We start from the raw sequence: 25,033 nt of genomic DNA on the forward strand, positions 1-25,033 counted from the left end.
ATTAAAGTGTCAAGTCATATCTGGATTTACAAAGTCTGGATTGAGGTGTTTTGATAGGGTTCACTTTTCTGAAAAACTACAGACATCAGTATAAGATGAAAGTTTCCATCTATCATTATTATTATTATTAGAGGGGGTGGGTTTCCCCATGCACTTAGACCAGTTACTGGTCCATTGTGCGTCCCCCTTTAATTTATACTGTCGCCATACCCTACCAGTACTGGTGCGTGCTATCAGCCCCGTTCAGCCAACGAGGTCGGCCCTCGGTACCTGATATTTCCCCCATCTACCAGAGGCATTGGAAACTACTTGGGCGGGAAACTTGTTGCCTAATTTTGCTCAGAGGTCTCCTAGAGACATGAGGATCTTTTACTTGCCGTAAATCTACGACACAGGACCCACGGCTTAAAGTCCCTCCTGAAGGACTTTTTCCCTGAATTTTTCCACCCTTAAAAAAACCACGACCTCCGCCGGGTTTGAACCCGCGTACCTTGAGTCACGAGGTGGGAACGTTAGCCCTAGACTACGGAGGCCGCTAAGTTTCCATCTAAGATCTAAAAGTCTGTAATGATGGTAATACAAATATGTTTCCGGACATTATCCATTGCCCTGTTTTTATCCAGATAGACCATCTGATCAGTCAACCCAGCTTGGACATCTCTCCAATCTGGACTCCCGTTATCACAGCAGAAGTAAAAAAACTACAATCCCAATATGGAGCTTTTAATACTTTAATGTTCTGTCTTAGCTCTCAAAGATGGTTTGTGCTGTGCTAAGCTCATATACCTTATCTGGTGTTGGTACAGGTGTCCAGAGATAAGGAGTAGCTCTATAAATTAAAGTATTCTAAAAACTAGAAAACACAACGTTTCAGAAACTGGTTCTGTTTCCATCCTCAAGTGAGGGTGGGGGGGAAGACACCTAATCTCTTAGGTCCCTTAGAAAGAGCTAACCTCAATCACGGGATCAGGGATTAAGGTTAGGTCTTTCTAAGGTACCCAATTCTGAATTTTATTTTAATCTGGAATGAGGTAGGTTGTGGTTTATTTTTATGACACCAATAAGTATCTTACAGTATATTGTATCAAATGGTAGGATAACTGGTGGAAGGCTTTAGAAGGAATCAGTTGTGGTCTAATTGATGTACTGTCCTCATATTTACATGGTGGGGCTGATAAAACCACAAAAACCAAGATTTGAACTCATCATCTCCAGATTAGTGTGATGGACCAGAATGAATAAAGTCAGACTTCTACCCCCAGTGCTTCTATGGAAGGAAAGCTGAAAGAAAAATGACATGCTTTATGAATCCATTAATATGATTGGTACCTGCTGCATATACATTTCAATATGCTAAATAAAAACCTGAGAACGTAAGTAAAATCTTCTTTACACTCAATCATACCAAGTCATGAACACTTCTCTGCTGAAGGGCTGCTAAATGTAATTACACTGTCTCCACCATGTGCAGTGTCAAATCCTCTTGTTTTGAGATTCATTGTGGACGGTTCGGTGAAAAGTTGAAAAAAGCAACAGACACATGGTAAGCTCGATGTAGCCACTTGAAACATCATGAAGTTCCTGCCCCTGCAGAGAACAATGGCATGTGTCTGTAAAATGTACAAACACATATAATTAGTATTAAAAATATTACTTACTTACTTACTCATGGAGCTGAGCCCTTCTGGAGGAGCCACCAATTCTGCAGCCACTCAAGAATTTCCCAGCATTTTATGGAACCCAAAGGTTCATTACCGTGTTCACAAGAGCCCTCCACTGGTCCCTATCCTCAGCCAGATCAATCCAATCCATACCATCCCATCCTATCTCTCTAAGATTCATTTTAATATTTTCCACCCACCTATGCCTTGGTCTTCCCAGTGGACTCTTTCCTTCTGGCTTTCCCACCAACATCCTATATGTTTTCCTCATCTCCACCATTCGTGCTACATGCCCTGCCCACCTCATCCTCCTTGACTTGATCGTTCTAATTATACTTGGAGAAGAGTAGACGTTATGAAGCTCCTCATTATGCAGTTTTCTCCAACCTCCTGTCACTTCATCTGTGTTCGGTCCGAATATACTCAGCACTCTGTTCTCAAACACCCTCAGTCTATGTTCTTCTCTTAATGTCAGAGATGAAGTTTCACACCCATACAGTTAAAAATATTACTAGCTACCTTTACGTTAAGCTGTTATCCTGCATTCTGGTGACAAGACATCAACATGTCCCTTGTTCTGTGTTCATTTCTATGACAACCTCCTTACTAGCACCTATTAGAGTTTTTGTGTTTTTTCTTTCTGGTATTTATGTCATCCCCCAATAAATTAACAGCATCAGCGCAGACCAGAAGCTGATGTGTGGTATTCAATTTCACTCTCATCTGGTTTTCCTGGACCTTCACAGGGGCATATTCTGAAGCAAAGTGGAAATGCAATGACAATAAAACATTCTTTGTTTCAGATAATTCTAGATAGGAAATATATTGTGACATGACAGCTGAAAACCAAAACAGTGGAAAAAAGACGTCCACTGCTAAGTAACGGCCTTGTAAACACGTTTCCATGGAAACAGAGGCTGACACCAACAATGGTGGAATTGCTGGAGGTAAAACAAGCAATAATAGAAGAACTGTTGGAAGAGGTGTTTTCTATGCCCCCAGGCTATAAACTGGGGATCAAAATGGAGCTGCAGTCAGTGGTTAGCAGTTGTGACTGTGAGCATGACTGCTGACAGTCATCAGTGAATGAGTTCTAAGATGAATGAGTTTTGAGTCAGAAGTGAGTGTTAGCCTGCAATAGCAAGACATGACCAGGAGTCAATGGTCAGGAAATACGGCCATGAGGAGCCACAAAACAGTCGGAACCAGTAACGACATGAATGCGAAAGCTGAGGAATCGACAGTGTTGGATGCCATTACCAAGCAATGACTGGTGAAGATGCAGCAAACTGAGAAGACTGCAGAAAGTTATTGTGTGCTGTAGAGTGTATGAATTTGTGATAGCGCTATAGATACTTGCAGTTAACAATTTATAAGTGGTCAATAAATCCAATTACCAATCCAAACCCTGTGTCTAGTCACTCAGCATGTGACAATATCAAACAAATGTTTACCTACAGAAACTTTACTACAGGTTTCATTTAAATACATTTTAATTAAGCTAACTAGTTTTATGGGAACACCAAACTCAATGAAAATATTACACAATACTTCCCTCATATGCATATGTTACATTAGAGATATGCACAGACTGGAAGGTGAGTGAAAATGGCACAGGATCATGTCCAGTACTGTTCTTTGGTATAAGCAGTGTTGAACTTTTTGAGTTCTACTATCAGTGTTAGTTATTAATGAATTAGTCAGTAAGTGACATACGTTCAAGTACCTTTATCACAGAGAAGGAACACGTCTTAGTATTTATTTCCTTCTTCTAGCATCATTTGTTCTATGCTAATAAAGATTAATCTTCTTGGTGATGGTCTTACGACACATGTGACAGATTTTCAGAGTGGTGGAGCACTTCTCACATGCTCCATGGCCACAAAGAAACACCACATTACGTCTTCGTTCCATGCATATGGAGCAACAGTGGGCCTCCTCAATCTCAGCTATTTTAGACTCCAAGTACCGGAGGCGCTCTGTGCTGGGCTGACGTGACTTGCAGGCAATCACACGCCCATCTGTAGCAAGAACAGAAAAAATCTGATAAAGAAGTGATTAGATGGCCAGGTAATCACTTATTAAAGTACTTTAGTCTGAATGAAGAGGCTGGTCAAAGTTATAAGTACACATGCGAATACCACTTTTTGACGCTTAATTCACATACCTTCAATCTCTGTTTGAGTTTAAAAATAAAAACTGACTCTATATGAAAGCGAGGAAAAGAAATCTCTAAATATTAAATGCTGGGAAGGAGGACCATCTTACATCTGGAAAAATACAGCAAGCAGAACATAAACACATTAATATTACTATCTTCTTGGAGTGGCGTTGGGGCAGATTTTCACCAAGTACTTCATTTTCCCCTGCCAATCTTCATTCCACCAATTGCTCCACAATCACCCTCACCTATCATCTGGGGCTGGTACAATAGGCCAGAATTTGCCACACTACAAGGGACTTAGTCCCATCCCACTAGCAATAAAAAAAAATCTTCTTGGAAGTGACACTGCCTTGTCCAGTAAAACATTACCAGTGTCTCACTGCATCATGCTGTCTCTATCTTCACAACAGAATAGTAAATTTAGCAAACCAATAGGAGTGAGTAGAACAATATAAAGAATATTGGCCAATACAGTTTACTCATTTACCCTGAAGATGGAGGCACTAGGTTCCTCCAAAATACTGATAAGGATCTACCAAACTACAAACTACTTCACAGCCAGCAACCTGTGAACTTCAAATGTCACATAAACTTGTAAATTTGTATCCATATTCTGGTCTTCTGAATTGCAGCACTGTGGATATATGCAGTAGGTGAATATTGATGTTCTGTGGGGTGAGAATTGTGTCACACTAGACAAGGTGACAAATGGTGGTCCCTCAGAATCATCAGAGGGGGATAAGATATGGAAATGTTTGTTCCCACCTACAAGATGCCTCAAATCTTGTAAATAATCTGCTTAGTTCAGAAAATAATATTGCCCCACAAAAATACTGCCACCACACAATTTGTCCACAATAAAGAACTGCTTACAGGCTGAGATAGGAGTCAAGCACATCTTACAAAATTCTTTCCAATCATCCTTTGTTCCAATAACAACTCCCCACGAGAATGTAGTGGAAACAGAACAGTTAGGTGACAATTTTATATTAGTTTTCATCTGGTACATATCCGTCCACTATCAGACCAGTAATATCACAGCCTATCTTAGGTATTATTTCTCTATGACTGAACTCTGCAATTAACCTACACAACCACAGATACAGACCTTGTGTGAGTCGCTTTGTGACAAACTGCCCACAGCGCAGACATTTCTTCATGCGAGCTGAACAGTCTTCACAAGCAATCCGGTGCCCACAGGGTTCAAAAAGTACGTTCTCCTCACCCAACTCTGAGCACACAGCACACTCCACTGGAGCAGGGGCCCTCTTCTCTCCTACTGAAGTATTACTACCATCACTGTCAGATTGCACTGAAGATTCAGAGTCAACAATCAGACTCCTAGCTAGTGGCTCATTAGCAACACTGCGAGGTGTAACATACTGTTGCAACAAATCAGCCATTACAGTGTCCTGAACTAGATCTAAGGGGCTCTTCCCCTTGTTATTTTTCTTGTTCAGCTTGCAACCCTCCTGTACAAGATAACACGCTATAGCAAGGGCAACCAGATGCTCCACTGTCCGGCTTGCAAGTTGCATAAAGATTCCATAGATAGTAGGAGCTTCTAACTCATTGATCTCAGTCGAGATGGTCGCACGTTTCATGAGAGCCAGGTGAAGACCTGTATCTCCATCTTCATCTTCTGCGTGCACATCAGCAGACATGGAGACCACCAGCTCCACTACAGAACAGTGGCCCTAGAAGTAAACACATGCCAAACTCAGCTTCCATCTGACTCCAAGCATCTGTCATGTGCATTTCATTTTTACAATTATAAAAGATGTAATATAACGTCAACTACGTGATACTCATTATAACATTAACATACATAACGATCCAATTTGGGGAGCACGTTCTGCAGGTCATTTAAAGCATAACTGCCCTACAAATTAATAATTTAATTTATGATTGTTATCACAAGAGCACTAATGGGTGTGGCAAAAAATAATGAATCAATTTTCCTCTGACATTTTATTATCAGCATGTTCTACAACTAAATTATTATCAAATTCACTAACTGAACTATTATCAACTTAAATAATTTACATGATTTGATGTGAGACTTTATGATTTGAGGAGTTCTGCTGATATTCTGCCACAATTACCCAAACATTTTCATTACAAAACCCATACACAGAATGCATAATAACATACATCATGTTTAAATATGAAAGGTATTTTACTAACATTTTTGTACAGCAAAGAAATACACTAGTCAAATACAAAAATTACAAATAAAAATGTATTATAGTGGCACTGGCATATCACACAACACTAGTGCATAACTTAATAATCAAGATGAATCAAATTACTGATTAGAGGATACATTCTACTTCAAAACAATCTGTAGAACACATTCCAAAATCTGGCCCTTATGTGGTGGGGCACCATACATAGGCCAAAACTTTTACAGATTTAAAGTCTTAAAAAGGAGGAACTGCATCCTAATCACAAAAAAAGCAAAATACTGCACAAAGAAAAATATCTGTCACACAAGTCATTCAAAGCTCTTTATATATTAGAAGGGGCAACACTGCTACCTGTAATGCAACCTGCAACAGTTGAAGTGTATTAACCTTAACTGTTGGGATATAAATCTCCTCCTACTATGATGATCATGGCCAGGTTTCAAGTTGGCATTACTGGAATTCGTAGTGTAAACAAGGTGACACCACACTTGCTGTACTTCTGCATGCAATGGCACACTTGTGTGAGGCATGGATGATAAAGGTCAAATGGTGACGTGGGAGAAGGGAGATCCATGTTATGACCTGTGGGAAATAAACGCAGACACAGTTGTGCCATTTAAGTAACACAGTAAAGCACGGTGATGTGTTCATAACATGCTGCAACCAAGGACAGTCTGTTATGACTGTCAAGGATGTACCTGTGAGACAGCCAGCAGGAGAGGAGTCTGCTTGCGGTTGTTTCGAAGGTCCACCTCTGCTTGTCCTTGTGCAAGCAATGTCTCTGCCACAGCCCGGTGACCATTCAAACATGCGAGGTGGAGTGCTGCAAATCCATCATCCTTCTTCACATCCACCAGCTGCCGAGTGCGTCCTAACAGTCGCTCTGTAGCAAAGTTGTTTCCCTTGAGGGCAGCATGGTGCAGGACATTAAAGCCTCGCTTGTTTTTCAATGTGAAGTCAACACCTGGCACGTTACACAACAGGTCTATGATTTCAACACTGTCCTTCCCTATAGCATCATGCAGTGCAGTGTCACCATAAGAGTCCTGTATGTTAACATTACACTTGTACTTGAGAAGCATAACAACACAGTGCAAGTGTTGCTTATTGACAGCCACATGGAGAGCCGAACATCGACCTTTGTTCACAGCATCAATGTCCGCATTTTGCTTCAGCAGGATCTCCATAATCTCTGGTTGATTTCCAAATGCTGAATAATGCAGAGCTGTGTCTCCATCATCATCAGCAACTTCAAGTGAGGCACCTACTGACAAGAGAAACTGCACAAGCTCCACGTGGCCCTGGTGACATGCCACCTGAAGGCATGTCTTGCCTCCACTATGTCCGTTCACCTTGTCAGGGCACTTCAGTACAAACTCCCTAACAACATCCAGGTGGCCTTGAGCTGCCTCTCTTACTAGTTTATCAAGACTTGTTGTTTCCAGCTGCTGTGACCCCAACACTAGATTTGACAACAGTGAAGCCAGAGGATCTGTAATATAAAAGTACTGTGATAACAGGGAATTAAGAAAGGAAACATATGAACATGTTGAATTCTGGACTGTTCACAAACTGTGCTTAGTTTGCATTTAAACATTAAAGAAAAGTGCCTTTACTCAAATCTCTGTCTCTACACATTAAAAAATAATATTAATTTACAAACAAAATCTAACATTGCTTTTGCTGCAATAAACTAAGCTAAGTTTGGTTCAGTATGCTTACTCTCTTCTGGAGTTCTACACCAGCCTTGTAGAAGTTTACTGAAGTTTCAGAAAAATGTACTGCCTGCAGCTGAAGATTTTTCAACTCTGAATATGGAGATAATACATTCCTCTGAAACACTGGCAAACTTCTACCAGAATACAGATCATAACAACCCAGAAGATCATACATTTCATGGGCACTCTCATGAGAACCTGAAATATTGCAAAATAATAAATTCAATATTTTTCAGTTGCCTCTGTACCTCTATTGATCAGGACACTACCATTCAGCAAAAATATGCTTTTTCCTCATGATTATGCTATTCTGAAATGTGATGCCATATAGTGTGGCACAAGGTTACCTAACTACCAAACTATATGGCATCACATCTCTTAGGACCATAATCTTGAAGATCACCGCTGTGAGGAATTCAAATCTCACATTCATGCTGCCAGTCATATGGGCCTGAAAATGTTAAAGCAACCTGTCCAACTTGTTTGAAAGTTGCTTTTGGGGAACGGAAGAATAAAATAGAGAGGCACCCGCATGAAACCACAGTTATGAGATGTGTTAGTGCAAATATTGATATTTCAGCTATATCAGCTCCTAATTGTTGAGCTGTGAACCCCGGGAGTTCAGCTGTCATTACTTACTGGCATGTTCTTCCCTTGTATTGGCATTCATGGTATTGCTGAGCTCAGTGGCTGAGCCTGGGACAAGCTGCACACAAAGTGGGTTGAATGTCCAAGTCTGACCGTCAATACTGACACGCAGGTCTCCATCTGAGTAGATCTTGATCACCTTCCCCAACTTTCCGAGTGCCTGTATTGAATCAGTTGCAAGACTAAGTTCATACAAGAGACACTTGCAAAATACACACAACACAACTCCATAATAAAAATAAGCATACGCAATAAGTCAGGGATTTCATTAAATTCTGAAAGTATCAACATACCTCACCAACCGAGGATGTTTCACAAATACAATGCAAGATGAAACGAAGGAAGGTAGGTCACAAATAAGATTTACCAGAATTCAGTATCAAATAAAAATACTATACCATGGTTTAAAGAAACAACCCACCCCTTTCATAACTTCAATCCACTCGCCATGGCCCTTCTGGTAGTCCCGCACTGTGGTGAGATCATGCTTGACTCGAACTACATCACCAACAGCAAATGAGTTGACTTTGGTAAGTGCCCCAGGATGAAAGGTCCAGCGGTTGTTACAGCCTTCATATTGGACACGAATGTCTCCTCTCTCAGTTACTCGGTGAACTACTCCCATCTTTCCAATGTACTGCAAAAGAGCAGCACCTTATATGTGACTTTGGCTTTCACAGTTTAGCTGTGCCATGTTGAAAGTGTTCCACTGTTTCTGCATACATCACAGTTATCATCACAAGGGAGAATGAGGATGGTGACTGCAATATTCACCAAAACACATGAACAGCTTCAATGCATAACACAGTCAAATTCTAAAAGCCAAAGTTAAACATTAGACACAAGACACAAAAAGAGAAAGACAAAAGCGATGCAATATATTGACGATTCATGACCGAATTTGGACGTTTAGGAATTACCAGTTTTCAGACACTAAACAACTGTGATAGTTATGAAGGTAATGCCTATGTCTCATGAATGGCAACAAAAACAGTCAATGCCAGTTCTGTTACAGCCAAAAAGTTCTCAACTGCCAATTATTAATTCTGTGTCAATTATCTGTTACGTACGTATTCATACACTAAAAATGGTAAATACAGGCATTTTGAGCATTATAAAATTGCATTTAGTCCTAAGTAAGACTACATACATTATTAAATTTTAGTGTTTCTCTTCAAAATGAAAGAAATATCATGCATAAATAAGGCTCAGACACATTTAAAACAAAAATTTTGCTGTTCATAAATCTCAAATAAAATAAATTAAAAGCAGTATTCATTTAAGTTCCCTCACATATATCTACATATTCTGCACCTGTTGGTCAAAACAGGTTAAACTTTTCCTGAACAATAATACCTCAGCCATACGTGGGTTCCAACCTCCATGACCTTCCTGCATCTGTTTCAGAGCCTCAACATCCATCAGCACCTTCACTTTGTCACCCACATTAAATGTGAGGTGGCGTGGTGATGAGCCAGGCAGCCGAGCTGCCCCTCCCTGTACCTCCGAGGTGATACCTGTTGAATTTACAGCAGATACAAGATAGAAGCTTCTCCCAAAATAAATAAACTGAATATTACAGTGTCACTGTGATGCTCTAAAGTTAACTCTCCACACAAAAATAATCAACAGTAATACATCAAAACTGAAAGCTCACCAAGAATTGGAAGATGGTCACGATAGTAGTAACCTCCAACTGCATCCTGCACATATTTCAGATCCACCTTCCCCTTATGGCCAAGCCTGTACACATTTGTGGAACCTGAGGTCCATGTGACATTGGCAACTGAGCGACCGGACTCATTGTCCCAGCCTCGGATGTCAATCACGCGTCCAGTCTTGCCTGATAACAAAGAGTTCCAAACTTTCTAACATTCAAATTTCATGAGGGTGGTTCAATGTTAACCTGGACTTATTTTTTTGCTGAAGATGTGGGCACCAGAAAAATAAAACAATTTTATGGGCAGTTGGTGGCAACATTGCATCACTGCCTGGGAGGTGGCCATATGCCCTATTTCTGTGCATTAGAGTTAGTACAGACCTTGTCACTTATAGCGTAGAACAGTAATATATCATCAGATTCCTAGTAAAAGGAAAAGTGAAACCAGCACAGTATGGGGAAAGAGACCCTGTCACATGCAAGTGTCCATGATCAGTTTTCTGAAGGCTGCAAAGAAGTTTTAAACCTATCTCATGATCACAATTGGCCAACTGCAATGTGAACATTCAATGTGTCAAGAAACTGATTCTGGGAACCAGGCAAATTACTGTAAGTGATATTGCATCTAACAATGGCACAAGTGTTTGAAGTATAGAAACAAGTATCCATGAACACTTATTGTTCAAGAAGTGTGTGCCTGGTGGATCCCAGAAATGTTAACATTCAACCAGAAGGTGCAGCATGTTGCTGTGTCTGCCAAACATCTGCATCATTTTAAACTGGACGGAAACACTTCTAGAGCAAATGCTGACCTGTGAAAAGACATGGGTGTGCTGTTTCATTCGAGAGTCAAATGAAAAGAGTTAAGAGTGTATTCATTTACCTTCCCCTCCATCCTGATTGCTCCAATCCCAGTCTGGACCCCTCACAACTTTTGCACCTACAAAGATGCCCTTCATCTGTACTTTGGCACAGCCCTTCCTGGGTCCCATCTCAACCCTAGAATGAAAACAAAGGGTCAAAAAATATAAAGTAGCAATTTTAACAAATAAACCATGCTACAGAATTAGTGATAAAATGCAGTAAAAATGCAACTATAGAAAACACTAACAAAATCAGTTAACAAATTAAGACTGTAGTCTTCTGGGATGTGTTACATTTACTGTATGGTAGATACACAAACTAATGTCTCACATGAACCAGCTACCTCTGTTTTCAGGGTAGAAGAGTGGAGCAGAGAATGATACAGCATGGCGGGGAAGACAGGACTTGGGCCAAGGTTATGAGCAAACCAATTTAAATCAATGACCTTTGAAAAACCTGTTATTTCCATGGGAGAAAAAAGAAGTATGAGTGCCCCTTACACTTTTTTCCCACTTGGCTCACTCTTCTACCATCAACCCTTTTATTGGCCACACATGCTTCTTCTTTCCTTTCCAATTGGCAAAAAAATAAAACCCTTAAAAGGTAAAAAATTGTCACTCAGTAACTCACAGCTCATGTGTCAGCCTTCCCTTCCCTATAACACACACAGTTCACTTCTCTACCTCGACTATGGAGAGAGAGGACAGCACAGTCAGTATAGCAACTGTCTAAAGGTTGGCCAGCTGAGAGGACAGTTAGAATCCGGTAAGGGCAAGATTTTTCAACTTTCCATATCATCCACATTGCTTCTAGGGCCCACAGACCCCCCCCCCACCAATCCAATGGGTACTGGGGGCTCTTTCCAGGAGGGTAAAGCAGCCAAGGCATGAAGCTGACCACTCATCTCAAACTGGAACCAAGGTCAAGAATACATGGATCTACACATCCACTCCCCCATGTCTTCATGGTGTAGTGCTTAATTGCTTAAGCACAGGGACAGTTTTACTTTTAACTTGCAAACTGAAGCAGCAGGCTACTCTGAAATGTTGGTACTTAACTCATCATCATCATCATCATCAGTAATCTGTCAAGACGACAGGTCCACAGTCTCTTTCAAAACAATTCCTCCACTTAATGCGATCCGATTGGGGGAGTAGTTTACCTCCGGATTGTTTTGCCTCCAGAGGAAACATCTCGCATATATGGTATCTCTGTTTTTGGAAAGAGACTATCCAGGAAAAGTGATAATGTGGTAGTTTTTCCATTTGCTTTCCACATCGCAGTACAGCAGCCGTTCAAACCACTCTGGTCACGCCTGCTGCTATACGAACTTGAACCATCTCGAGCATCATTTGCTCTGTGCTTCAAGTCGCTNTCTCAGGGTCCTTGGCATACTCAAACCCCCTCACCACGATAAGGTGGAGACACCAACGAGGTACTTAACTACCAAACTATAAAGTATCACTCCAGAAGACCATAGTCTAAAAAACTCACCAGCACAAGAATTTCAAACCTCATTTAGTCTACAGAGGTTTTAGGTCTACAGACAGTTGCACAGCTGTTATTGCTTACCCAATGGATGAAGCAGTCTCAAATCTCTGAAATAAGTGGACCAGGTCATGCTTGTCAGACATGTAGCAATGCGCGCACAAGTCATAGTCATAGCAACGCGCACACTTCCACCTCATCCCTGCGATGCCATGTTTCTTACAACCATCACAGATAATATTGGGGTGCTTCACACCTTGTAACACACACAAAAAAATTTCTGTCTACAGAGTACATCTGAAACCAATGCTAACATATGACCTCATATCATGGATCCTTATAAAGAGAAACAAAGCAAAATCCAAGCTATGAATATGAAATTTTTGAGAAGTATTGAGGGAAACAACTTCTTAACAGAATTGGAAGATAAACAATTATAACTGTATTGTAAAATAGAAGGAATGAACAGACCAGGGATACAAGAAAAGCATTAGAAATAAAACTGAAAGGAAAAAGACCACTGGAAAACCCAGAACAGGAAGATATCAAGAAGAAAATCTTACAAGAAAGTGAAAACAAAAGATTGTAGGAAGACAGATGAGGCTGGATAACTTCCATCCACTGACCTGCATAGAACAGAAATTGTACTAGAAGATGAGACAGATTTAGTTCATGAGAAGAAAAGATTACATTTCTGTATTTCATCAAGAAAACAGCCCATCCACTAGCTATACAATCAGTGTGAACATACAGGGACAGTATCTTAAATGAAACATGATCATCAACCTACGCCCATTCACACTCGATTACTCTGTATGTCACACTGGCAATCCAGGAATAAAGTAAAATGTGGGACCACACCATTTTAACTGTAACTGACATGATTCTGTATTTCAGCATCCCGTTGCAATTGTTCAACTTAACGTCCATTATTTATCGTTCGTCAATATTGTGACTCTTTTTTATTCACTACTTAATTTTAATTTTAGTTTAACATTATACACTTCGACACTACATGTTTTGGCCCCAAACGGCCATCTTCGGGTGTCTTGATATGTTACAAATATTTTATTCAATTATGTTAAAACTGCTACACTGTGTTAGTCCATGTTCAAATCACACGCTGTAGTCCTCTTTTCAAGGTAAAACCAGATAAAATCTGAGGTGAGGTGAAATAATATGTACAAAATAACATGGGTATAATAGAAACTTTAAAGGATTGTATCTGGTCTTACCTTGAAAAGAGGACTACAGTGTATGACTTTAACATGGACTAAGACAGCGCAGCAGTTTTAACATAATTTAATAAAATATTTGTAACATATCAAGACACCTGAAGATGATCATTTGGGGCTGAAACATGTAGTGTCAAAGTGCATACTGTTAAACTGAAATTAAAATTATGTAGTGAATAAAAAAGTGTTGCAATATTGACGGACGATAAATAATGGATGTTAAGTGTAACTGACGTGAGTAGTCACTACAGCAAAAGGGGGTGCTACAATACAATGCAATCAACTTCTAGCTTCCAACAAATCACTGGGCCATTCAACATTCAAGAGTCTGATGCCTGTTTCATCCAGTGCGGCTCTTGTATGCCACACTGTCGGGCGACACTGCGGATACTTGTGGGTTAGACTGACGGAGTCAGTCGAATGTCAAATGTCGTCCGTCGTTTTGATGGAGATAGGCTGCTGGAAGATGCTTAATTCAAGAGAGTTTATTTCACACTTAATATGTACAACTATTACAACAGCAAGTCTGCTTAAGGCTTTAGAAGTGGCTGACTCCTAACTGACAGAGTACCGCCCTATAGGCTAAACTTCGTAATCAGATTAGAAAGCATTTTGGACGGTTTATGTCAGGGTTCTTATAGCCCTGTCCGTGGTGTGGGGACTTTGTGAAAGCTTCCTTGGAAGGTACAAACTTCATCAGATAGGAAGTTTCTAGAACATTCTATTGTTATTTCAGTTGGTGGGTCTTCCTGAACTTTGGCTTGTTTTCTCAGACCTTTAACTGATGTTTTCCAGTGGCTCTGTGAAGGAACATGACTATTCTTATTTGCTTTCCTCGGTTCACAACAAGTCTTGTTTGTCCTCTGGCGGATAACATCGGTGAAAGTATGTGACAACCTATGCTGTTACATTTCATAATTATCATTCAATATTACATTCTGAGTTAAGACAAAATATTACTTATAACTGTAACCATAGGCATTATTACATCCACCATATACCTGCTACATTCATAATAACACAATACATCACACCATCATATACAACAGGGCTATGGATGCTCAAAACACTAGTGGAATGAACAAGCTCACGGCAAATGAATTAAAAATAAAATTTATCCGGGTTATGGCAGATGCTGCATGAACTCCCAACTGTTATGCGTTCCTAGCACCACCATAAAATGAATACTTAGGTCTTCATGACCCTACAGGGTGGAAAGAGCATAAGACTCTCTCATCTGGGTAGCTGGGCTGTCTCAAAGCAGCTAAAAACTGATTGCAGTGTAGTTGCATTACCATACAAAATGTTGATGAGGCCTGGAATCATGGTGACAGGATTGAATATGTTAAAGAATGCACAACCTGTACTGTATAGCAAGTCAAACATAACTGGATGTTCCATTCTAATTTATCATGATGCCAATCAGCCAAAGCCTTATGAAAGAGAGAGACTTGAAGAGATATACCTGCTGGGGCATTGTCTACAACCCGTAGATCATAAGCTCCTTGATAGCCAACACGGTAATTTGTCCGAGAACCAGAATCCCACTGCACTACCACAGTCTTGTCAGGAGAGGTTGAACTTCCTGGCTTTCCAATTTCAACCACAGTCCCAACATGACCCTCCCCATCATCTTGTTGGCCCCACTTCCAATCTGGTCCTCTGACCACACGCACACCAACTTCCAACATTGTAGGATATCACTGTAACAAACACCTAACATCTTTCAACACACATAATGTCACACTATGAGGAAAAACGTTTTCAAAAGATTTAACATCTTTCAACACACATAATGTCACAATATGAGGAAAAGCGTTTCTAAAAGATTTAATACATATCTTTTCCTCATGCTTTGCTTACATACCCGGCACCTACCTTTTATTGGAATGCCTATTTAACCCGGAAGAGGTCGAAACCACACTGAAATCACCATTTTACAATTGTCGTTACACTACAAAAATGTTCTAATAAACATTAATTCATACCACCTTTCGAAGAAAACAGCTTATTTCAGTCACCGTTGACAACTTCATCTCGATACCGACACTTGTCAGTTGAGAGAATAATCGATAACTTTCATGCTGCCATCTATGAATAATTCCATAGCAGAGTAACATGCAGAGGTGTGGGAAATGTGACCGATGTGACGCCGTGTGGTCCGATAAAAGTTCACCGCGATATAGCACAAGAGCCAGCTATTCTTGTAAATAAAGCGAATAAGCCTGAATGTACTGCAAGCATGGACTGGTAATACTTGAATTTTCAAATGAAAGAAAGGTATTGATAAGGAGGTTATGTTGCAGTAGGCATGCTTGATTCAGTATAAATTAACACTACAATTCGAGATGACATACGTGGTCTTACCTTTGCAATGCTTCATAGAATTTGGTAAGTTGCGATCCTATAACGTTAAGCTTTTTGTGTTAAGTTGTATTATTTTGGCATTTTATCATACATTTATTTGCAGCATGGTCTCTGATTTCTTTTATCCTAATATGGGTGGAGTTGAAGAGCATATATTTAATTTGTCCCAATGCCTTATCAGTCATGGGCACAAAGTGATCGTTATGACACATTCCTATGGAGAAAGAGTTGGAGTTCGATACATGACTAATGGCTTAAAGGTATGGATTCTACAGCTAATGCAGTCTTGTCAAATATTTATTTCAAAAAAAGTGGTACAAAGATTATACTATCTTGAATTCACATTTTTTTAGGTGTACTATCTTCCAGTGAGAGTATTCTATAATCAGTGTGTGCTTCCAACAATGGTGTGCTCTCTTCCACTGATACGTTACATTTTTATTAGGGAAAGAATAACAATCATACATGGTCATTCAGCATTTTCAGCCCTGGCACATGAAGCAATGGTTATTGGAAGATTAATGGGTTTGAAGGTAATGACTTTTGTTTCTAGCAAATTAAAAATGAAAGGGCTTCTGAATGGTGAATAGTAAAGGCTATTGCTTATTTGTTATATTTAATTTTGTCTTTGTTGCTCATATAGCATCGCAATTATATACACTGTATATAACAGTTTCCTTATTAATAGAACTATTATTTTACAGACATTGTAGGTTTCTGGACTGAGCAGCAGTGAGAATTTACTGTATTTATTCTGCTCTTAATTTAGTCATGAATGCATTCAGACAATAACTGGGCATTTCTATTGATATATTTTTGATTCTTTCATGAACTTTGGTTACAGCTGCATTCATGTACAGTCCTTGGTTTCATTCCTACATTGAGATTACTAAAATAAGTAAATATTTCTGATAACTTTTCTGCAGCAAAAAGAAATGTGTACTACATACATACAGTAGTACAGAATTCTGATTCAGGGATATAATAACTCCATGATAATTGAATTTTTTTTGCTAATGGGGTCCCTTGTAGTGTGGCCACTTCTGGCCTATTGTACCAGCCCCAGATGATAGGTGAGGGTGATTGTGGAGCAATTGGTGGAATGAAGATTGGCAAGGGAAACCGAAATACTCAGAGAAAACCTGCCTCAGCGCCACTTTGTCCACCACAAATCCCACTTGACCAGACCTGGGATCAAACCCTGGCCGCCGTGATGGGAAGCCAGCGACTAAGCGCTTGAGCTATGGCATGGCCTGATAATTGAATATGTAAATACAATGAATGTGAAAACATTGATAAGGTAGCAAAAGGAAACACTAATAAATTTCTTGAATCAGCCACAGCAAGCAGTGTCATGCCTGGTCACCAAGCAGTCACAGAAGAAATCACACTGCCCTGTGTCATTTTTCAGACGGTGTTCACAGATCATTCTCTGTTTGGTTTTGCTGATGCATCTGCTATTATCACAAATAAACTCTTGGAGATGTCACTAGCAGACTGTAACCACTGTATCTGTGTGTCACATACGGGGTAAGTAATAAGCTAGATGTTTTGCACACTGTATAAGTGTGATCAGGTTTACAAGCTGCTCCTAGTATATTACTTAGCAACAGTATGGAAGATTAATTTAAATTACTTCAGCTGTGTGGATTCTATATAGAGGCAATTTTTCATTTTGAAATTTCTTTTGTTTTTAAAATATGATGCATTATAAATCAAATAAATCTATTAATTCTAAGGAACAATGTGAACTATGTACCACCCACTTTGCCCACAAAGTGTATTTATGTGTTTTGTATCATCAGAATAAACAGCCATTATTTTCCTGAACAATGTTAACCGGTCTGTGATGGAGGTGTATTGTTTTTCCTGTGAGGCAGGAACTCAATTATAGTGAATTTCAGGCTTCTGATGGTGAAGAAAATTGCCGATGCCTTCAACATTTTGTATACCTTCCTCAGATAGGCAGGAATGCAATACACATGGTACTCAAAAGAAAGAACAGAAACCTATTATCCGAATCAGAATTACCCCAAAATCTTATGCACAGTTATCTATATTTCACAGTGGTGATAGATTGGAAGGATATTTTAAATTTAAGTGTGACACTTTGACATTCTCACAGCAGTGATCATGAAAATTGCCATTTTATGGGATGTGATACCACGTATTTTGGTAGACAGTCACTAAACTTTATGATGTCAGAACCTAGAGAACTGTTACCTTTGGATTTCAAATTTTTTTCCTCACACAAAAAGTCAGATACAAAATTAATTGCACCTAACATTTTTGGAATAAAGGTGACTTCCACTGATTTTGACTATACATAGGGCACTGAATTTATGGGTAAAATATAAATGTAGTAATACAGAACAGTGGCAATTCTATATGCACCCAAAACCATACTACAAGGACTATAATGTTAAAGGCACATTCTTGGACATCCCTGGTCTGTTAATTCTATTAAGTGAAAATGGATTGTGGAGAATCATACAGTTCTGAGTTATATTACCTGTATGATGGGGCAAATAACGTAGTGAAAGCTTGAAGACCATGTGGCTCAAGTACTTCTTTAGAACAAATAAAATGCACCTCGGTACAAAGATAACATTTTCCAAACCAGACAATAGTAGGTGAACAGAGAGACTGAGTACATGGTGGCTAGACAGCATCAAATGAAACATAAGAATTCTTGGAATCCAGGAATTGTGGCTCAGCATCACTGACCTACACCAAGCTGTTGTATCACAGCAGACAAAGAGAATTTATTAAATATACCTTGTGATTTTATTTGTTGTGGGCCGCAGACACCGAGTGAATGCTGGGTTTAATAAATTTTCCTTTCATGCTACACAGGAAGGAAAACACAGTACTGAGAGCGAGGGTCCATTGTGGTCGTGTGTCAGTTATACCTAATGCTGTTGATACAGCTGTGTTTACCCCAGATCCTAGTAAACGAAGCACAGACTCAAGTGAGTACTTGTAAAGCTTGGCAGGGTTGCAAATTACAGTTGGAGGTAATGTCAGCGAGACTTGGCTGTTGTTGATGTTCACACCTGATGTAATGCAATCAATTTTTTCCAGTCAGGACAATCTACAGGCTTATTTCTGTCAGAATGCAGATTACGCTTATATGATTTGAAGCTTTCGTGGTGACTCTGCAATCAGGTCTTCTTGAGTAATCAGCTATATGAAGATGGTGTTACTATCCAGCATTTTAGAGTGCCTCTTTCTGCATAATGAGTTGAGAGCCTGACTTCACTCATTGCTTTCACAGTGGTCACACTGGAACAGAACACCACTGATCACTTGATAGTTCCCACTGTTCTCTCAGCAGTCCACGCTGGGACAGCCAGGACCATACTTTGTGGGTATACATGCGGTGTATAGTAACATTACTCATCACATCAACTCCTGACAATGGAGACAGATACATACATTGAAATATCGATACTAATTCCATCTTCTCAATCACCCAAGTCTTCACTGCAAATTATACTTAGTTTACCATAGGTAAATATTTTGCTTTACAACTAGAGACTTTTCATTTCTTGTTCCCATTTAGCAAATGTGTAGTTGTGTACAACATTACTTATGCTCTTATAGTAGGTAAAAGGGGGGGGGGATGCAGTAGTGTAGTTGGTTGAGGCACTAGCTACAAGCCAGAAGGTTGCAGGTTCGAGTCCCAGTGAGGTAGATTTTTTTCAGTTGACCTAATCCTGGGGTCGACTCAGCCTCCAACAGAAATGAGTACCAGGAATCTTCCTGGGGGGTTAAAGGACAGACAGCACATAAGGCTGACAACCTCACTGCCATCTGTGAGCCAATTGTCTAGATACTGTGGCAACCTCGTCTTACAACCCTATGGGCCTCCACGGCCTTTCACAGGGATAGCTTTACCTTTTTTCCTAGAAGGTAAAAATGTAAAGCTATTCCTGTAACAGGCTATGCAGGCCCATAGGGTTGCAAGATGTTGAGGCTGCCACATTATCTAGGCAGTTAGCTCACAGATGGCAGTGAGGTTGTCAGCCTCACACGCTTGCTGTGCTTTACGCCCAGGAAGATCTCTTGTACTCATTTCTGTTAGAGGCTGAGTCAACCCTAGGGCCATAGTGCAGCTGGAAGGATTAGGTCAATTGAAAAATCAAGTGGCCTCATCCGGCATTGAACCTGCAACCTTCTGGCTTGTAGCATTATGTCTCAACCAACTACACTACCGCTTGCTCTTATACTCTTAATAACTTAAAATAAAAATAGTATACAAACTCTAATAAAAAATAATTTATAGAATGCCCACCTCCAGGTAAGGAATGAATACAAGAACTGACAGAACAAGGTCAGCCTTTCATGCATCCTACATCATGAAACTGAAAACCCAGTCTGCAGATAACCAGATTTGTAACCACGAATATGAAAGCATCAAAGAAAATGTTTAACAGCAGCTCTGAGAAGTATGCTAGTACTTAAAGTAGAGTCTACTGTGTAGTGAAAATATGTTGACTGTCCTAATCGTGTCATATTTCTGGTTGCAGTCACAATCGTCGTGATAAGCCGATTGGTCTACAGGAAAGGTGTAGATCTGATGGCTCAAGTCATTGCTGAGATCTGTCCACGATACCCACAGGTAAGCATATTGCACATACTTGAACTTTGTAACTTAGAGTATCTAATGTAACAAATAAAATCTATATCACCTTTAGATTTTCATTCAATTCTGATAATGCACTGGGGCACATAGTGCATAGTTGGTTGAGGCACTATGCTACAAGCCAGAAGTTTGATTCCCTGTCAACTTTTTGAATTGATCTAATCAATTGATCTCTAACAGAAATGAGTACCACCAATCTTCTTGGGTATAAAAGGCGGCCAGCATGTAAGGCCATGTATGAGCCAACTCTAGAAAATGTAGGATCTTTGATGTCTATGGTGGACAAAGTGGTGCTGGGGCACATTTTCTCTGAGTACTTCGGTTTCCCCCGCCAATCTTCATTTCACCAGTTGCTCCACAATCACTATCATCTATCATCTGGGGCCAGTACAATAGGCGAGTAGTGGCTCCAGTACCAAGTGGACTCAAGTCTCACCCCACTAAGAAGAATGATGATGATGATCCTTGGTGTCTCACAATGCTGTGGGCCTCCATGGCCTGTTACAGGGATAGTTTACTTTTTTCTAATGCATTATGTAACAATATATGTGATTAAAAATGTTAGAATATTTTAATGTTACAGCAATACTGCTGAGTTAAAGTTAAATAAAATTGTTGTAATGAAATTATTGGCTTTTACTTGTAATCATCAGCACTTATATAGCAGTGCTAAATACTAGGTCAAAATGAACTTCAGTCTTTTGTTTACAACAAATAGTCATGAAGGGAGAATGACCTGAACCTTAAACAGAAGGAATTTAACACTGAAATGATTGGGCTTGGGCCCCAGAAATGTAAAACTAAAAGACAGGGATCCCACTGTATTGCTCTTAGAGCTGTCTTATAAGAGGCTTTCCTTTTTACCTGAATTTTATGAAAACTAAACATCTTCTTAAGAGTAACATCAAGAATATAGAGATTAGTATTGTGGAGTTGACTGCACCGGTTCAAATTGAGTTTCAGAGACAAGCTTTGTTGTTAGCAGTGCTGATTCTGTTGGATCTTATATCAGAGAGTTACATTTATATTTTGTTATAAGTTACAGCAAAACGACTTGAAAAGTACTGTATAACAAGGACAGTAATTCCACCTTCTGTCACACATGAATGCTTTTCCACAGCTGCAGTTCCTGATTGGTGGAGATGGGCCAAAGCGTTGGTTGCTGGAAGAAGTGCGAGAACGTGGTGGATTGCAGGATCGTGTGACTCTGCTTGGAAGCCTGGAGCACTCACAGGTGCGCGACGTTCTCACACGTGGTCACATCTTCCTCAATACATCCCTCACTGAAGCATACTGTATGGCCATAGTAGAAGCTGCATCATGTGGGTCGGTATCACTGTGGTAAACTTTATGATATTCTTCCCTTATTGAACAAGTGGGCAGTCCTAATATAGTCTTGTATTACAGACTTCAGGTAGTCAGTACCAAGGTAGGGGGCATCCCTGAGGTTCTGCCATCAGACTTGATCTACCTGACTGAGCCAAACGTTCCATGTAAGTGATATAAAAAACAGACAGAAATTTTACTAGAATGTGAATGGAATAACATGGAGTAGAAGTAATTACTTATCACTTATCCACAAATGTAATGAAAACTTCCTGTTTTGGAGTACAGTCATTTTCCATTAGTATCTGTTGCTATTTTACATACTTCATTGATACTGATGTTTATTAGCAGGAAAAAAGAAGGTACAGCTATCCCTGTAACAGGTCATGCAGGCCTATAGGGTTCTGAGACATTGAGAGTCCCACATTATCTAGACAGTCAGCTCACAGATGGTGGTAAGGTTGTCAGCCTTATGCACGAACTGCCCTTTACCCCCAGAAATATTCCTGGTACTCATTTCTGTTAGAGGCTGAGTTGACCCCAGGGCCATAGTGTGGCTGGAAGGATTAGGTCAATTGAAAAAAATCCACCTCATCGGGACTTGAACCCATGACCTTCCTGAACCAACCAACTATGCTACAACATTTATTGCAGATATAAATATGCAAAACTAATAGCAGTATACATATCATATTTCATCTCAGATATATATTTTTCCTTGTAAATTGTTAAATATTTGCTGTATCAGAACTTTAAAATAAAACTTGCAGATTTTAATGGTATGTTAATTAATGCTTGTAATATATAATTGTTATATAATTTGTTCCATAAATCAGTTTTTCAGCCACCTTACTGGAATGTTATCATGGATCATGAATTTTCATTTGATCCCTGGTTTGTCACAGCTCTGTTGCTAGGTCTAGAGACAGCACTTGCCAACCTGCGTTCAGGTAATGTGGTGCCTCCATGGGACTGCCATCACCGTGTGGCATTACTATACAACTGGATGGATGTAGCAAGTCGAACAGAGACCGTGTATCATCGGGTAGCTGGTGAAAAGAGCAAGACGTTGGGATCACAGCTTCGCAGATATATGGCAAGTGGAGTGCTTCCCTTCCTGCTCATTATCAGTCTTGCCCATCTAATGCTGCGCTTCCTTGACTGGATGGTACCTCACAAAGTGAGTATCAGGTTTACCACCAGTATATTGCTGAATATATGAATGAAATCCCACCATGAATCCTATACATCATTTCGTCCTGGTACATGTACATTGGTGAACTCTCCTGTACCAAAGTCTGTCTTCCTACAAGCACCCCTCTTGTTTTTGGACCCACTTTTTCCCTACTTAATTTTGTTTTGGTGCTGGCTTCTCATTACAAAGTTGGATTCAGTCCTAAGTGACTTTATGAGAGATTTGTGGTGAAGCAGCACTGAGGCAGATTTTATTTGGTTTTCCCCTAGCGATCATTCTGTCACTGCTACGTACTTGTCTATCATTGCTCCCTGAGGTGGCCATAGCTTTGTCCAGACAGCACATGATCACATCCTCGGTCTACATGTCTACACCTTCATCTCTGTCCTGGTACTTGCCTGGTCACAGAGTAAGGAAAGTGGGTCATTAATCAGTGACTGTCATGTGCTCTCAAAAGAATCCTATTAAGATCCATGTGTAACACATGTCTTTACCACTCTATTCCACAATTTCACTGGCATTTCTTGACACCTCATCTAAGATCCTGTTGGTTTTCTTCAAATCTTCTTTATTCATTAATGCTTTGCAAAACTTGATCTAACTGCTTGTAGTCAGTATTGTGGCTCATGTAAACATTTCTGTTCCATGTATAAAAATGGGAAGTGCAGTAAAATCCCTATTTAATGTTTCTTTAAGGGGTAGTGGATTTTAGCACTAAAATGAAGATATTCTTAAATTAAGGAAGAAATATGACATTGAGATTAAATGAGAAACATTAAATGGAAGTTTTGCTGTAATGTTTCCTACAACATACCCTTAATTTTTTCTGACATTTTCCAATTCTAAATATCTGATATCTGGTTAAAAAACTTCCTTTACAGGTTCTCTTTAATTTCTTATAGGATTCTTTTTCATTTTCAAATTGATGAAATTTTACTATTCAACTAAGAAAATCTTTGAACTATTCTCATTTTCAGAGTTAATAAAATATTACACTTTTCCAAGTTGATTATTCTCTAATGTTTTTTATTTTATTTCTTCTGTGAATTTTAAACATGCAGTTTATCTGAATATCCTTGATGTAATGATTTCTTTTACAGTATATGCAAATTTCACATAATGCTCCCACATGCTTATTTTGTTCACTTACACTGTTTGTATTCCAGAGTATTGACATTGCCAAAGATTACAATGTAACTAGTCATATTACGGATGTACGTCATTCAAACGGAGTTCACAAACCTTACCAGGGCAAATGGAAGCTATCCTGACACAAGCAAGCTGTTAGCAAACATCAAAGAAAATGCAAGAAAGTATTTTGATTTTAAATGTTATACAAAAGATATTTTATATAAGTTTTATATCAGAATATATGATGTACTACTATTGTTTAACACAAATGAAATAAATATTTCAGTTTCAATAAATGAAACCTTTGTCTACAATGCTTCCCCCATCTTCTCCAGATCTTAATATTCTTCATGAATGTGAAGTGTATTTACTATATAGTGGTGCTACCTGAAAATTGTGATCAACTGTGTAGCATGCAAGATTCATATTCAGAGGTCCAGCTTAATTACAGCCTGGAGACTATTATTATTATTATTTTGGAGGGGGTGAGTTTCCCCATGCACTGCGACCAGTTGTTGATCTATTGTGCATCCCCCTTTAATTATTCTACTAGTTGCCATGCCCTTCCAGTACTGCTGCTCGCTATCAGCCCCGTTCTGCCAGCGAGGTCGGCCCTCTCTGGCAGTGGTCCCCGATACTTCCCCATCTACCGGAGGAATTGGAAACTACTTGAGCAGGAAACTTTTGCCTAATTTTGCTCAGAGGTCTCCTAGAGACATGATCTTTTACGTGCCGTAAA

The 25,033-nt window shown here is 39.6% G+C and overlaps 2 protein-coding genes across 2 annotated transcripts; one reads left to right on the top strand and one right to left on the bottom strand.

Moving 5' to 3' along the window:
* Positions 1-490: 490 nt before the first annotated feature.
* On the bottom strand, positions 491-15,644 carry LOC111865113 (E3 ubiquitin-protein ligase MIB2). Its single transcript, XM_023852847.2, has 12 exons — positions 15,506-15,644; positions 15,093-15,330; positions 12,477-12,648; positions 10,924-11,039; positions 10,038-10,223; positions 9,737-9,897; positions 8,802-9,017; positions 8,372-8,540; positions 6,713-7,506; positions 4,934-5,522; positions 3,388-3,682; positions 491-1,610 (listed from the first exon to the last, which is right to left on the bottom strand). The coding sequence occupies exons 2-11, from the start codon at positions 15,316-15,318 to the stop codon at positions 3,453-3,455; spliced, it is 2,859 nt and encodes a 952-aa protein (XP_023708615.1). The 5' UTR covers positions 15,319-15,330; positions 15,506-15,644; the 3' UTR covers positions 491-1,610; positions 3,388-3,452.
* Positions 15,645-15,736: 92 nt separating this feature from the next.
* On the top strand, positions 15,737-24,518 carry LOC111865130 (N-acetylglucosaminyl-phosphatidylinositol biosynthetic protein). Its single transcript, XM_023852885.2, has 10 exons — positions 15,737-16,018; positions 16,098-16,254; positions 16,348-16,527; positions 17,406-17,524; positions 18,851-18,966; positions 20,527-20,618; positions 21,763-21,968; positions 22,050-22,135; positions 22,874-23,148; positions 24,330-24,518. Exons 1-10 carry the CDS (start codon positions 16,002-16,004, stop codon positions 24,432-24,434), a joined length of 1,353 nt encoding a protein of 450 aa, XP_023708653.1. The 5' UTR covers positions 15,737-16,001; the 3' UTR covers positions 24,435-24,518.
* Positions 24,519-25,033: the final 515 nt, after the last annotated feature.

Source organism: Cryptotermes secundus, unplaced genomic scaffold (assembly GCF_002891405.2).
Source record: "Cryptotermes secundus unplaced genomic scaffold, Csec_1.0 scaffold2, whole genome shotgun sequence".
Taxonomy (NCBI): domain Eukaryota; kingdom Metazoa; phylum Arthropoda; class Insecta; order Blattodea; family Kalotermitidae; genus Cryptotermes; species Cryptotermes secundus.